Source organism: Orycteropus afer, unplaced genomic scaffold (assembly GCF_000298275.1).
Source record: "Orycteropus afer afer isolate SDZICR_OR568_19922 unplaced genomic scaffold, OryAfe1.0 scaffold00145, whole genome shotgun sequence".
Taxonomy (NCBI): domain Eukaryota; kingdom Metazoa; phylum Chordata; class Mammalia; order Tubulidentata; family Orycteropodidae; genus Orycteropus; species Orycteropus afer.
The window spans coordinates 2,666,336-2,683,677 of NW_006921732.1; the positions used below are offsets into that span (position 1 = coordinate 2,666,336).

Consider the following 17,342-nt stretch of genomic DNA (forward strand, 5'->3'; position numbering starts at 1 on the left):
TCTTTTTTTTTTTTTTTGCAATGTTCTCTCCCCTTCCCTCCCACCCCTGGTAACCAACAAAGTAAGTTCCCTTACACATATAAACCTTTGACTTTTTACAATAATGAACTAATACTGTATTTGTCCATCTGTGATTGACTTCTTTCACTCAGCATAATGTCCTCCAAGTTCATTCATGTTACGCCATGTTTTGCAGATTCTACATTATTATTTAGGGTTGCACAGTATTCCACTGTGTTTATGTACCAGTTTGCTTATCCATTCTTCTGTTGATGTGCATGTAGGTTGTTTCCATCTTTTTGCCATTGTAAATAGTACTGTGATGAACATTGGGTGTGCATGTATCTGCTCTTGTCCTGGATCTCACTTCTTTAGGATATATATGCCTAGTAATGGGAGTGCTGGATCAAATGGCATTTCCATTTCCAACTTTTTAAGGAATTGGCATACTGTTTTCCACAGTGGTTATATCATTTTACAGTCCCACCAGCAGTGTATGAGAGTCCTAATCTCTCCCCATTCTCGCCAGCATCCACCACTTTCTGTCTTGTTGAACTTTGCCATTAGTGCTGGAGTGAGATAGTATCTCATTGTTGTTTTGATTTGCATCTCTCTGATGGCTAATGATCATGAGCATTTCTTCACGTATTTGCTGGCAGCCTGAATATCATCTGTGGTGAAGTGTCCATTCATGTCTTCCGCTCATTTTTTAATTGGATTGTTCATCTTTGTGTTGTTGAGGTGTTGGAGTTTTCTATAAATTTTAGAGATAAGTCCCTTGTCAGATGTGTAATTATTGACAAGTACAAATTTGTTTGGGCGATCTACTTCTGTAGTGATACCGCCTCAGAAACCCAAGGAGAGGTCACTATGAGCCGGATCCGACTTGATGGCAGTGAGTTTGGTTTTTGTTTTGGTAGGATTTTGTTGCTGTCATTTTGTTATGTGCTTTTTCGTAGTGATTTCTTTGTTCCAAATAATTTTCTGTGCTGAGCTCATTTTGTTTATGAATCGTGTTGTCACTTTCTTCATTGCTATTGTTTTAGTATTTGCTAAATATTTGGACTAGTCCTCTTTTTTATTTTCATGTGGAGGTTTATCATTTTTCCTTGAGGTTACCCTATGATTTATAATTTCTTCCCAAGTCTAGAACAGTACATTCTATCTTGTAGTTGTCTTGACTTCCCTACCACTTAGAAGTTCTGTAATTACACAGTTTTTTCCCTCTTTTTGGTTTGTAGTTGTCTTCATTTCTCAATTGATGTCTTTGGTTCCCAGTTTACAATCTTGTAGACTTATTTACTTTGGATATCTCTATAACTGGGTTGGTTTCTGGGTTATGTTATCCCACATGAACCTTAGGTTTTCTTCATTTTTTTAAAAAATCTTTTTTTCTGATTGACTGCTTTCCAAAGAAGTATTGAGGTATTTGCCTCCAATCTCACTAATTCTGTCTTCCATTGATTCATTTCTACTCCTATGCCTGTTCAATGAGTTATCTATTTCTGAAAATTTAGTATTAATCGCCTGGATTTCTACCTGAGATTTTGTGTCATTTCTAATTTTTCATTTGTCATTTTGTTCTTGTATTGTCTTTCAAAATTGTTCTAGGGTCTCCTTTGTGTTTTCCTCAATTTTGTCAGTGTTTTCCTCAATCTGTTTCTCAATTTATTGAAAGTACATAAATATAATTCTTTTTAATTCCTTCTCAGGGAGTTTCAATGCTGTGTCTTCCTCAGGGATGTGTTGTGGGTCTGCATCCTGGTCCCGTGTTTCTCCTACTTTATCTTGCTTCTTTGTGTGGACTGTAATGCTCTGTTGTCTCCGAGGCATTGTGACATTTTTGTGATTATATTTAATTGGTGATTCTATGTTGCAGTGACTTGCCTATGACTTTCATTTTCTTTATATGTTATCTATGTAACCAGGGTACTGTGCTGTGCTCCTCTATTCGCTAGTTGGCAGAAATTATACACTCACCACCTGTCTCCTTTCTCATTGTCTGCCTCCTGTATATCCCTGCTGTCCTTGGCAAATGGAGCCTATTCTTAGATCCCTGGAATCCAAATGAGAATGCTGTCACTGTAAAATCCAAAATGGCTGCTGCTTGTAAACATTCAAAATGTCTGTGCCCTTGGTCGCTTTCAATATAAAAAATGGCTGCTGCTTGTAAGCATTCAAAATAACTGCGCCCTCAGTCACTTTAAATATCCAAATTCACCGCTGCTCATAAACATTAAAAATGGCTGTGCCCTCAGTCACTTTAAATATCCAAAATGTCCGCCACATGTAAACAATCAAAATGGCTGCATCCTCTGGACAGCAAAAAGTCCACAATTCAGGTTGTCTCCCTCCTTGCTGTTTCCCTTTCTAGTCATAGGCCACCAGCTCAGTCATTCCTGCAGCCCTTGGTGACCAGGGCTGATCTTTAGGTCAATTCTCAGGTCCCAACACCACTTAGAAATATTCAGGCTGTTGGTCCTGTGAGAGTAGCTTATAGTTCATTCCTCCAACCATCTCCATACTCACTGTTTTCATTCAGGTTTTTCCACTAGTTGGTGCCTAATCCACTTCTGTATACTTCCTTTCAAAGCTCAGGACTCCAGGATTATCTTCTGTAACTTTGTCATTTGGTTTTCCTTTTCTTTGTTGAAGAGGGTCTGTGGAGCTTGTCTGCCTATTCCTCCATCTTACCAGAAGTCTTTATTTTAAATTCTCAAGGGCTGGTGTCATGGCTCAGTGAGAAGAAATGAGAAAGAGATGTACAGTGCCTGATGTCCACCTTGCACACCACTGCACTTGACCAATCTGCCTCAAGCTGCTAATCTCCAAACCCCTAGCTGAACCACAATACATCTTTTGATGTCTTGAGTACTGCTTCCATTGATGTTGATTGTCAACCAACCAATACAAAGTCTTTGATAACTTCAATTTTTCTCCATCTATTGTAATGCTGCTTATTGGTCCAGTTGTGAGGATTTTTGCTTTCTTTATATTGAAGTGTAATCCATACTGCAGACTGAAGTCTTTAATTTTCATCAGGATGTGCTCCAAGTCACACAAAGTTGTGTTGTCTGCGTATCTCAGGTTGTTAATGAGCCTTCCCCTAATTCTGACGTCACGTTCTTCTTCATATGGCCCAGCTTCTTGTATTATTTGCTCAGCATACAGACTGAATAAGTATGGTGAAAGGATACAACCCTAACGCACTCCCTTCCTGATTTTAAACCATGCAATATCCCCTTGTTCTGATTGAACGACAGTCTCCTGATCTATGTACAGGTTCCTCATGAGTATAATTAACTGTTTTGGAATTCCCATTCTTCTCAATGTTATCCATAATTTGTTGTGATCCACACAACTGAATTCCTTTGCATAATCAATAAAACACAAGTAAACACCTTTCTGGTATTCTTTGCACTGAGCCAAAATCAATCTGACATTAGCTATGATATCCCTCGCCATCACATCCCCTTCTGAATCCAACTGGCATTTCTGGAAGTTCTCTGTCAATATACTGCTGCAACCATTTTTTAATTATCTTCAGTTAGATTTTTACTTGCATATAATATTAATGATATTGTTCACTAACTTCCACATTCCATGGGATCACCTTTCTTTGGAATGGGTATAATTATGGATCTATTCCAGTCATTTGGCTAGGTAGCTGCCTTCCAAATCTCTTGGCATAGATGAGTTAGTGCCTCCATCACACCATCCATTTGTTGAAACATCTCAATGGGTACGCTGTCAATTCCCAGAGCCTCGTTTTTTGCCAATTCCTTCAGTGTAGTTTTGACTTCTTCCTTCAATACCATTGGTTCTTGATCATATGCCCCCTCCTGAAATGGATGATCATCTATCAATTATTTTTGGTATAGTGACTGTGTATTCCATCCATCTTCTTTTGATGTTTCCTGCATTATTCAACATATTGGCCATGGAATTTTTCAATACTGCAAATTCAAGGCTTAAATTTTTTCCTCAGTTCTTTCAGCTTGAGAAATGCTGAGCTTGTTCTTCCATTCTGATTTTTCAACTCCAAGTCTTTGCACATTTCATTATAGTAATTGGCTCTGTCTGCTTGAGCTTCTCTTTGAAATCTTCTGTTCAGCTCTTTTATCCTGTCAATTATTCCATCCACTTTAGCCACTTGCCATTCAAGGGCAAGTTTCACAGTCTCTTCTGACATCCATTGTGGTCTTTTCTTCCTTTCCTGTCTTTATAATAACCTCTTGCTTTCTTCGATGATGTTCTTGATGTCATCCCACAATTCCTCTGGTTTTCAGTCACTGGTGTTCAGTGCATCAAATCTATTCTTTAGACAGTCTCTAAATTCAGAATGGATGTAATCAAGGTCATATTTTGGCTCTCGTGGACTTCTTTTAATTGTCTTCAGCATCAACTTGAACTTGCATATGAGCAGTTGATGGTCTGTTCCACAGTCAGCTCCTGGCCTTGTTTCGGCTGAAGAGATTGAGCTTCTCCATCACCTCTTGCCACATATGTAGTCAATCTAATTCCTGTGTACTCCAACTGGCGAAGTCCATGTGGACAGCTGCCATTTGTGTTGTTGAAAAAAGGAACAGGGCATAAGTCTAGCCAAGGTAGCTCTGGTTCTGCCATTAACTGCTGTGCTTAGAAATAATATGTAAGATCTTATCCAACCCTAAAAATTTATTTATTTATTTTTAAAAGCATCAGTAGACTGATACACCATGCAATCCTCAGCCTATATGACTATGAGACCAGAAGAACTAGATGGTGCCCAGCTACCACTGTCAACCACTCAAAGGGGGATCTATGTAAGAGATCCTGGATAGAGTGGGAGAACAATGTGGAACAAAACTAAAAATTATTAAAAAAAGGACCAGGTTTGCTGGTCTGATAGAACCTGATGAACCACTGAGACTATGGCCCCTAGCTGCCCTTCAGGTCTGGAACTGAACCCACTCCTGCGGCTTCCAGCCAAACAAAAGACAAGCATATGAGCTCAATCACAGGAGAATAGGAGGACTGTGTATGGATGGGGAGATAGCTTGGGGGCAGGAATGCATGGGAGGGAAGGATACAGGGAAGAGGTAACTACGGGGAGGAAGTGGGAGGGGAGCTGTTGCACTGTGGGAAATTGCAGTCACTGTCATGAGACATAAAGTGTATTTGAGCTGCTGTTCAGAAAATGAATTTGCTCTGTAAATTTTCACCCAAATCACAATAAAATTTTTTTTTAAAAAGCATGAATATAAGCTCATTCATCATATAATGGATTACAAGATTTTCAGGCCTTTCCTGTAAGTTTAAAAGCAGTAGCTTTGGTCCTAATAAAACAAATAATTATTTTACAGAATAGCACTACACACTTGTGGAACTTACTCCAGCAATAATAAACTTTAACATGATTATTAGTTGCTTCCTTTGATTCAAAGCCAATTCCATAATTTTATTTATATTTTTAGTTTTCAAATTGATATTAAAGCCCAAAACCATTACCATCACGTCAATTCCAACTCATAGCGACCCCCACTGGGTTTCCAAGATGGTAAATCTTTATAGAAGTAGACTGCATTAGAGAGGAAAATTTAGTTATTTTACAAAATGTCCCCTTAGTGTCCTGTCAGAGACTTTCTACTAAGGTAAATGAGTCAGAAGTAAAATAAGGGAAACAGATGTCCAATATCCTTCATATCATACTCCAATCATATAATTCATCATTGAGCATGCAGACATAGTCATAAATAAAAAAATTTTCTACATTCAAGGGGTTAAAATAATTTTTAAGATCTATTTTATCTGCATGTAAATGTGCATGTATATATGCAAACACACACACACAAAACAGACATAACCTTCAAAATCCTTTTATTTGTGACGAGAATATCCACACAATATCAAATTCAGTTTTAAAAACAAACAAACCCAACAACACAATTCTGGATTTTTAATTAAAACCACTGGGTTTTTGAGAATATGAAAAAGCACTTACATTTAAAAAGAAACAAGGGCCATTCATTAAAGGTTGACATGGTAACAGAAGTTACACAAATTAGAATCTCTCACTAACCTCAATTTTATTTATTCTAATTTAAAAAACCAACCCAAAACTCTTTTATGAGGAAAGAAAGACACTGGCTGACAATCCTAAAGATAAGCCTTGAACAAAAAGATTAAGGTTTAACCAAGTTTTGAAGTTCATTAATGAAATAGGAAGTTATTCTTTTTAAAAGAAAAATCTACATTGTAATTCAACAAAGCAAGTTCAAATCTTTCATTAACTTTTATTTGTTTCTATTAAAAAAATAAACACAGCAAATTTTAGTAAGAATTTTAAAGTCGTGGATATAAAGACTGTCAGATTCAATTAGGTTTTGGTTAATTAGTAAAATAAGATTATTTTAAAGAAAATATCTACATTATACTTCAACAAGCCAGAAAATCAAGCACATATAACTTGCAATGGTCCAAAAGGACTGATGAGTATGATTAAGTATATTATCTTTACATTTCATTATTTAGGAAGGTAACTTAAAAATTTTCAGATGTTAGTTATTTTATGATTGCAATAATGTTTGTTCATGAGGTCACCATGATGAATCAGAGAAAACTGACTCAATAGCAACTAACAACAACATCCTCTAAACAGAAATGTTGACAAATACACAGAACATATATAAACTATATGCTGAACTTGGCAACAACAACAAAAAATCTTAAGCAAATTTTTTAATGTATTTTTTTTTTATTGTGATTTCAGTGAAGATTTACAGAGCAAATTCACTTTCCATACAGCAGTTCACATACACTTTGTCTCATGTCATTGACCATAGTTTACCACAATGCAACAGCTCCCCTCCCACTTCCTCCCCATAGTTACCTCTTCCCTGTGTCCAACCCTCCACATACTCCTGCCCCCTGAGCTGTCTCCCTGTGCATAAGCAGCCCTTCTTTCTCCCATGAATGTTCTCTCCAAGGAGTGTATCTACTTGAGGTAAATGTTCAACTCATATGCCTGTATTTTGTTTGGCTGGAAACCACAGGTGTGGGTTCAATTCCAGACCTGAAGGGCAGCTAGGGGCCATAGTCTCAGTGGTTCCACCAGGCTCTATTGGACTAGCAAACCTGGTCCCCACCTTTTTTTTTTTTTTTCTCCAAATGATTTTGAGTTTTGTTCCACATTGTTCTCCCTCTCTATCAAGGATCTCCTACATAGATCCCCTTCCAAGTGGATGACAGTGGTAGCTGGGCACCATCTAGTTCTTCTGGTCTCATAGTTGTATAGGCTGCAGATCGGATGGTGTACCAGTCAATAGGACTAATTGTTTCCATGAATTTTGGTTTTCTTCATTCTTCTTTGCTCTGGACAAGGAGAGACCAATCGTTGGATCTAGATGGCAGCTTGCTAGCTTTTAAGATCTCAGTCACTACTCGCTAAAGTAGGAGGTGGAACAATGTTTTGTATAGTATGTTATGCCAATTGAGCTTGATGTCCCCTGCGACTATGGTCCCAAGCCCACAGGATCAACTACTCGGTCGCTCTGGGTAGCTGGCTGTGACCAAGCAGTGACCACAACCTTGCCCCTTGTCAGCTCTACTATATACCTGGGAATTCTGATCATTCACATAAACTTATAGGACCATTGTCTGCCAACCCTATATATGTTCTTGGATACACTCCCCATTTCATAGACATACCTAATTGTTTAGCCTGTCTACCCATCTATCCATCCATATACCCAAGTTTGCCTTCACTGACAATGCAGTACTGTATGCGCAAAAGGGTTCATGTTTGTTGTCTGTTCCTCCCATGTACCTCTCTATGTCTTTCTCATCCTCAATGCTGCCATATTGGTCACTCACATTTGGTACATTTTAGCAAATTTTTTAAAGTGAAATTTTATACACCGCATACTCTAGTCATAATCTAATCAAATGAAAAGTACATACAAAGGTAACAATAACAGCAAAACTTAACTACTTTGAAATTAGGAAACAGTCCTAATCAGAAGATCAAAGAAAATTAGAAATTATCTAGAAAGTAGGGAAAAAGAGAACAATTTATACCAATACATATGAAATCCAACTAAACCTATATTTAAGGGAAACTGTATCCTTTAAATGCTCTCAATATTAAAGATAATTAACAGTAAAAGGATATAGTATTCATCTTCGGAAATTAAAAAACAAAGAATAACAAAATAATCAGAAACTAGGAAAAGAGAATTAAGATCAAAATTAAAAAGAATGAAATAAAAGTTAAAAAATAATTGAGAGGATAAAACATCCAAAAGATGTCTTTTTTTAGAAAGATCAATAAATAAATTAAACAAAAAATGAGAACAAAAAAATACAAAAGATTTGGAGTAAGAAAGGAGCACAAGCATAAACCCAAAAGAGAAAAATACGAATTTGAGGCAATATGTTTGAAAGTCAAGGAAATGGATGGATGGATGTTCCTTAGCTAAAGAAAATGGAAAATTGACAAACTAATTTCCAAATAAAAAATTTAACTGGGGATTAGTGATTCGCCAGTAATGAACTCACAGCAGTTTTATCTAACCCTTAAGGAAGAGACAGAAGACTACTTGGAATTAGCTACCCAAATACTATGGCTATTATGTCCTAAGACAAAATGTCAAAACTTTCTCTGCCTTCATAAATAAAGTGAAACTAAAGTATTATTCATTTTTTTCTTTTAATGAAATAAATGTGAAAAAGTTGGGGTATACATGAAGCAAAATTATGCCATACCAGCGTCAGGTCCTGAGATGTCTGGTCAATTTGGAATACAAAAGACAAGAGCACTCAGCATCTTTACAGAGCATTATTCAAAGCCTAAGGCACTTGACTGCTAACCAGAAGGCTGGCGGTTCAAACCCACCAGCCACTCCTCGGAAGGAAGATGAACAATCTACTTCCATAGAGATACTGCCTCGGAAACCCAAGGAGGGGTCTCTATGAGTCAGGTCCGACTCGATAGCACATAACAACAATAACAACAACATATTCCTATGTGTATTCTACCTGGCCACTTATATTGTTGAAAAATGGTATTTTCAATGAGTAAGTCACTGATTGTTCAAAATTCTATCATGCGATCTTCAGCGTCATTTCTACAAACAAGGCCATATTTTCCAACTACCAATGATGCATCCACCAGGCACTCCTCAGAAGGAAGGCTGGACAATCTACTTCCGTAGTGATACCACCTTGGAAACCCAAGGAGGAGTCACTATGAGTTAGTCCGACTTGACGGTACATAACAACAACAAATGATGCATCTTTGTTTCCAACTTTCAAATTCCAATCATCAGTAATTTACCAATATATTCTGATTGCCTGTCTGGTCAATTTCAGACTGCAGGAGTTGGTAAAAATCTTCAGCATCTTCACCTTTGGCTTTAGTGGTTGGTGCGTAATTTGAATAACAGTAGCATTAACTGGTCTTCCTTATAGACATATGGATATTACCCTGTCACTGACAGCACTGTACTTCAGGACAGATCTTAACATGTTCTTTTTGACAATGAATGTGACACCATTCCTCTTCAGTGAGTCATTCCTGGTATAGCAGACCATATGATTGTCCAGTTCAAAATGGCCAATAGCAGTCCTTTTCAGCTCACTAATGCTTAGGGTATCTATCTGTTTGTGTTCCATTTTATTTTTGACAACTTCCAATTATCCTATATTCGTACTTTGTACATTCTATGTTCTGGTTATTAATGAATGTTCACAGCTGTTTCTTCTCATTTTCAGGCATGCCACATCAGCAAACAAAGGTTCCAAAACCCTTCCTCCATCTACATCATTAAGGTTACCTCTGTTTTAAGGAGGCAGCTCTTCCTCAGTCATATATTGAGTGTCTTCCAACTTGACAGGCTCATCTTCTGGCACTTATCAAACAGTTTCACTGCTATTCATAAGGTTTTCAGTGGTCAATTTTTTCAGAATTGGACTACCAAATCCTTCTTCTTAGTGTGTCTCAGTGCGGAAGCTCTGCTGAAACCTGCCCTCATAGGTGACCCTGTTGGTATTTGAAATACCAGCAGCACAACTTGGAGCATCAAAACAACATGCAAACTACCACAGTATGACAAACTGGTAAGTCAGCTGACTCACCAACAAATCAACCACATCTGTGAAAAGAGGTAATGGAGAAGCTCAGTATCATCAGTCAGAGCAAGGTCAGGAGCTGACTGTGGAACAGACCATCAATTGCTCATATGCAAGTTCAATGTGAAACTGAAAATTAAAACAAATCCACGAGAGCCAAAATATGACCTTGATTATATCCCACCTGAATTTACAAAACATCTGAAGATAAGAATTGATGCACTGAACATCAATGATATCAATGATCAAAGACCAGATGAGTTGTGATATGACATCAAAAACATCATACATGGAGAAAGCAAAAGGTTTTGAAAAGACAGGAAAGAAAGAAAACACCAAAATGGATGTCAAAGGAGATTCTGCAACTTGCTCTTGAGTGGAAAGTACCTAAAGTGAGTGGAAGAAATGATGAAATAAAAGAGGCAAACAGAAGACTTCAAAGGGTGGCTCAAGAGGACAAAGTAAATTATCACGATGAAATGTGCAAAGACTTGGAATTAGAAGGGAAGAACACATTTAGCATTTCTCAAGCTGAAACAACTGAAGAAAAATTGAAGCCTCCAGCTGCAGTACTGAAGGATGCTATGGGAAATTACTGAACCATGCAGGAGCATCAAAAGAAGATAGAAGGAATACACAGAGTCACTGTAACAAAAAGAACTGGTCAATATTCAACCACTTCAGGAGGTCACATATGATCAATAACCAATGGCACTGAAGGAAGTCCAAGCTGCACTGAAGGAACTGGCTAAAAACAGACTCCAGCAACTGATGAAATACCCATTGAGATGTTTCAATAAATGGATGTATCACCAGAGGCATTAACTCATTTATTCCAAGAAATCTGGAAGACAGCTACCGGGCCAACCGACTGGAAGAGATCCCTACTTGTGCCCATTCCAAAGAAAGGCAGTCCAGCTTCGTCTATGAGAAAAAACCAAATGGCGTATCACACCAGTGCAGCGGGATGGCCTGGAGGCCCCAGAGGCCTGAGGCAGCTTCCGCGGAGGTTTCAATAGTGGCTTATGGGGCCCGGGTCAGGGCCATGGTTTGGGCTATGGCCAGTGCTGCAGAGCTTATGGAGGCAAAGCCAAAGACAAGGAGTGGCTCCCCATCACCAAGCTGAGCCATCTGGTCAAGGACATGATGATCAAGTCCTTGGAGGAGATCTATCTTTTCTCCTTGTCTATCAAGGAGTTTGAGATTATTGACTTCCTGGAGATGTCCCATAAGGACAAAGGTTTAAAAATCATGTTCATGCCAAAGCACACGCACATCAGCCAGTGGACCAGGTTCAAGGCATTCGTCACCATCGGGGACTACAATGGCCATGTCAGGCTGGGCATTAAGTGCTCTGAGAGGTGCCCACTGTCATCTGTGAAGCCATTATCCTGGCCAAGCACTCCATTGTCCCAGTGCTAAGAGGCTACCGGGCGAAGAAGATCGGCAAGCCTCACACTATACCCGGCAAGATGACTGGCTGTTGAAGCTTTATGCTGGTGCCCAGTATCTCTGCACCCAGAGGCACTGACACAGTCTCCCCCCATGCCTAAGTAGCTGCTGCTGCTGGCTGGTAACAATAACTGCTACACCTCAGCCAGGGGGCCACCCTGGGCAACTTTGCCAAGGCCACCTTAATGCCATCTCTAAGACCTACAGCTACCTTACCACCAATCTCTGGAAGAAGAGCGTGTTCACCAAGTCTCCCTACCAGGAGTTCATTGACCATCTCATAAAGACCCACACCACAGTCTCCGTGCAGAGGACCCAGGATCCAACTATGGCCACCACATAGTGGTTTTTGTACAGGAAAAATAAACTGAATTAAGTAAGCCATAAAAAAGAAGAAAGAAAGAAAGGTGATCCAACAGAATACAGAAACCATGGAACATTATCATTAATATCCCATGCAAGTAAAATTTTGCCAAAGATAATTCAAAAACAGTTACAGCGATATACTGATAAGGAACTGCCAGAAATTTAAGCCAGATTCAGAAGAGGACATGGAACACGAGGTATCACTGCTGATGTCAGATGGACATGGATCTTGGCTGAAAGCAAAGAATATCAGAAAGATGTTTAGCTGTTGTTTTATTGACTATGCAAACACATTTGACTGTGTGGATTATAACAAATTATGGATAACATTGTGAAGAACAGAATTCCAGAACATTTAATTGATCTCATGAGAAACCTGTATATAGACAAAGACACTATCATTCAAACAGAACAAGGGGATACTGCATGGTTTAAAAGCAGCAAGGGTGTGCATCAGGGTTGTATTCTTTCCACATACTTATTCAATCTGTATACTAAGCAAATAACCTGAAAAGCTGAACTGTAAGAACAACAACATAGTATCAGGATTGGAGACTCATTAACAACTTGCAATATGCAGAAGACAAAACCTTACTTGCTGAAAGTGAAGATGGCATGAAGCACTTGCTGATGAATATCAAAGATTATAGTCTTCAGTATGAATTACACCTCAACATAAAGAAAACAAAAATCCTTACAATAGGACTAATACGCAGTATCATGATAGATGGAGAAAAGACTGAAGTTGTAAAAGATTTCATTTTACCTGGATACACAATCAATACCCAAGGAAGCAGCAGTCAATATATCAGACATTGTTTTGCACCGGGCCAATCTGCTACAAGGCGCCTTCATTTTCAAAGTGTCAAAGAGCAAAAATATGACTTTGAAGACTAAGGTGTGCCTAACTCAGGCTATGGTATTTTTAATAGTGTCATATGCACATGAAGGGAGCTCTGGTGGTGTAGTGCCTGAGGTGTTTGACTGCTAACCAGAAGGCTGGTGGTTCAAACCTACCAGCTACTAGTTGGAAGGAAGGTTGGGCAATCTACTTCCGCAATGATACCACTTCAGAAACCCAAGGAGGGGTCGCTATGAGTCAGATCCAACTCCATGGCAGTGAGTTTGGTTTTGGTTATGCACATGAAAGCTGGACAATATGGAAGAATGAAGGAAAACTGATGCACATGAATTACGGTGCTGGCAAAGGATACTGAAAATACCATGGACTGCCAGAAGAAGGAACAAATCTGTCTTGGAAGAAGTACAGCTAGAATGCTCCTTAGAAGTTAGAATGGCCAGACTTTGTCTCACCTACTTTGGTCATGCTGTCAAAAGGGACCAGTCCCTGGAGTAGAACATCATGCTTGGTAAAGTACAGGGTCAGCAAAAAAGGGAAAGATCCTCAACAAGATAGCTGACACAATGGCCACAACAATGGGCTCAAGTATAGCAAGGACTGTGAAACTGGCACAGGACCAGGCAGTGTTTCGTTCTGTTGTACATAAGGTCACTGTGAGTCAGAACCGACTTAAGGGTACCTAACAACAACATACTCCTATGTACCTTAGAGTCAAACAAAACGAAGACAGAGAAAACATAAGCTTTTTTTTCTTTTTTAGTCTATTTATTTAAAATGTTATTTACTGACTGCTTATAAATGTAAGCTATAACATTCATACCAAAAATCTTTTGCAAATATAGTTCTCTTCTAAGGATGAACCAACAATAGGAAATTTTTACTTGCGAGACTATCATGATGTGTTAAGACCGTAAGAGCACTGATTACATTACTTACAACTGCAAACTCATCTCTGTCAAGCATCCCATCATGGTCAATATCACTCAACTCCCAAACCTAAAAAAAGGAAGAATTGAGAAAAATTAATGTACTTTCATTTAATGTGCTACTTGTAAACACCATATGCATATAAGGGGGGGAGGAAAAATATAACATAAACACCATAATTTCTATTTCTCTGAGAAATTTCAATTATACTGATCATTACTATTGTATGTTATATTAACATTTTTGTAAAAAGAACTATTAATTCTTAATATCAATTATTTTTAAATAGAAATTCCTTCTGAAAAATTTAAAGAAAATAGCACTATATTCCTCTCAAGTAAGAAAACAACTATTTATAAAATACTTAAAAATTATAATCTTCTTTCACAAACAACTCAATTTACACAAAAATCCCATGGGGTACTGTGACTCTCTTTTAAGTATGAGACTACAGAACTTATCCAGGATCATGAAACTATTATTAAGTAACAGAATCAGTCTTTGAGTCCATCATTATTTTCCTTATACTACAGAAGGTCTAATCAGTTAAAACAAGTATTGTGCTATTAATCATTTATTGTCCAATGCTGAGGGCTTACAAAGAAAAAATGAAACCTGAAAGGCCCTGGTAGTCTTGGTCTAAATCCAGAGTTGATTCCACAGAGCAGATATAAAAACTATTTTACGTTCTTGAAAAGATGATATTTAAATCACTAATAAAATTTTACTTGGTACAGGGAGAGAGTAGCAGGTTAGAGATAGATTGGAGAAAACAAAGTGCCTGCGCATTAGGTGACTTGAAAAGAATTTGGGCTTTAACCTAAGTGTGATGGGAAACAACTAAAGGGCTAATTTTATTCAAAAAATGACAGAATCCTATTTATCTTTTAGAAATCTTCATAGCAGAGAAATTATTATTAGTGGGTAGCAATATTAGAAAGTGGGTTTTCAGTCAGTATTCTTTGAGCACCTATTCTATACAACAGCACTAATCCAGTATTCATAGTACTGGTGGTTGGTGATGATGGTGGTGGTTGTTATCATCACTGGCATCATCATCATCATCATGGCAGCCAGTATTCAGAGTACATACCAAGTGCTGCGGTATGTACTCTACAAACGTTATCACATTTAATCCTTACAATCCTATAAATCAAGAATTATTATGCCCATTTTAAAAATTAGAAAACTGACACACAGTTTTCTAATGATTTTCCCAAGGTCACATAGCTAAAAAGTGGTACAGCCAAGACTTGACCCCATGTAGTCTGACTAAGCAGAGGAGTTAAGAAAGGGTTGGAGTCTTTAAAGAAAGTAGTTAAGATATGATGTATAAGGAGGGGTAGATAGCTATCACTATGCAAACAGCACAGTAGTGGCTAGCAGTAGAGAGCCTCCAGTTGAGGGTGGGGACCATGAGTTTATGATGACATCAATCTTTACTTAGAGTTTCTCAGCAATCTATATGCAACCACAGAAAAAAACAAAACCAAACTCATTGCCATCGAGTTGATTATGACTCATAGTGACTCCCATTGGATTTCTGAGGTGGTAAATCCTTACAGAAGTAGATTGCCCCATTTTCTTCCATGGAGCAGCTGGTGGGTTTGAACCACCAACCTTCTGGTTAGCAATCAAACATCTTAGGCACTGCACCACCAGAGTTCTTTTGAAAACACAGAGAATGCAGATAATTAGCTTTATACAAACTTAGAATTTTACCAGGTAGGAGAGATGGAAATATAATATGGCACAGAGAATAAGGATATAGATGTGAAACTGTGGACCAAAAAATCCAAGTTGGATGAGGAAGAAAGAAAATTCAAAAGAAAGGGGAAAAGTAAAAGAGACACAAGTATTGATGCAGCCAAAGAATTAAAGTCTTACACGTATCTATGAAAGGAGCTCTGGTGGTGCAGTGCCTAAGGCATTTGACTGCTAACCAGAAGGTTGGCGGTTCAAACCCACCAGCCACTCCATGGAAGGAAGATGAGGCAATCTACTTCTATAAAGATTTATTGCCTCGGAAACCCAATGGGGGTTGCTATGAGTTGGCATCAATGCAATGGCCACAGGTTCGGTTCGGTTTTGGTTTAAGTATCAAGGAAAGAGATGGAGGAAAACAGAAAGTTCTAGAGAAGAATTTATGATTTCAGAGATGAAACTATTCTGATGACAAGGTTCATGATATAGCCATGGGAGTAAGGGTCATATGTAAAATACTAGTGGTCTCCAGAAATTAAAGGAGGCAAGAAATTGAGAGGTCAGAGGACTAGATGTATAGTACAGAGGAATAAGGATCTAATTTAGGGGCTTAAACACACAGTTAGAAGGAGTCTTGGTGGCACAGTGCTTAAAGCACTTAGCTGCTAACCAAAATGTTAGCTGTTTGAACCCACCAGCAGCTCTGCGATAGAAAGATATGACAGTCTTCTGTAAAGATTTACAGCCTTGGAAACACTATAGGGCAGTTTTACTCTGTCCTAATAGGACCGCCAGGAGTAATAATCAACTCTACGCCAGTGGGCTTTTGGTTTGTATATAGCTAATTTTAAATACACATACTTTAGAAACAATATAAGCACACAGGAATAAAATGGAAATAATTTTATATATTAAATCAGAACACAGAATTCTGTAATAATACAATTTCAAAATAAGATTTGTGGGTTTTTTTTTTTAATTGTGATTTGGATGAAAGTTTACAGAGCAAATTCATTTTCCATGCAATAGTTCATACACATTTTGTTTCATGACATTGACTGAAATCCCCATAAGGTAACAGCTCTCTTCCCACTTCTTCCCTGAAGTTACCTTTTCCCTATGCACTTCTTTCCTATACATTCCTGCCTTCTGGGCTATCTCTCTGTACAAGATTCATGTATTTTTTTTTTTAAAACAAAGATCTATAAATGTTCCTAGCAGATACAAAATTAGAATACATAAAAAATTACATTTAAAATTTAATAATATCTTACTCTTCCAAGGATATCCACAGGTAACTTAGAGTTGAGCAACACTGGTTTCACTTTATCACCAGATAGAAATCCATTCACTGGGCTTAAACTATCAAAAATTGCATCATATTTGGCCTTATCTTCAGACTACAATATAAAAAAAGATCACAATTTAAATAATGGTGAAAAGGATTTAAATATATCTATAACAATTAAGCACTCAAAGAATAGATGATATATTTTTGACTTATCATTTCAATATTAAAGTATTTGTTGTTTTCCTCTTTCATCAAACTCTATTACAATAATTTCAAAATAACTATACTCAAGAATTCAGTGTCCCATTCCTTTTGTAGCTGAGATGTTATTTTTGCTTCTCTAGTATTAGTTTAAAATTAAAAGATTTCAGAGCTAGATGGGGTTTGAAAACATTTAGACCAACTTTCTCACTTAAACCCTCAGTAAAGATTTAAGTAACTTTTATAAGAACACACAGCTAGTTAGTGATTTTCTGTGACTTTCTAAATATGGTGTTAGTTACATGCTTCAAATTCAAATAAATTTAAAAATAAAATTGTTGTTGTTGTTATGTGCCATCGAGTCAGACCCGACTCATAGCGACCCCTCCTTGGGTTTCTGAGGCAGTATCACTACAGAAGTAGATTGCC

The 17,342-nt window shown here is 37.8% G+C and overlaps 1 protein-coding gene across 1 annotated transcript in view; it reads right to left on the minus strand.

Annotated features, from left to right (window-relative positions):
* Window positions 1-17,342, minus strand: part of EPS15 (epidermal growth factor receptor pathway substrate 15) — a 191,869-nt gene that overhangs the window by 124,142 nt on the left and 50,385 nt on the right. Inside the window, exons 7-8 of the mRNA XM_042781661.1 lie at window positions 16,696-16,821; window positions 13,727-13,786 (exon numbers count right to left, since the gene is read on the minus strand). Of these exons, the coding sequence (XP_042637595.1) occupies window positions 13,727-13,786; window positions 16,696-16,821 (186 nt within the window). The remainder of the gene's footprint in view (window positions 1-13,726; window positions 13,787-16,695; window positions 16,822-17,342) is intronic.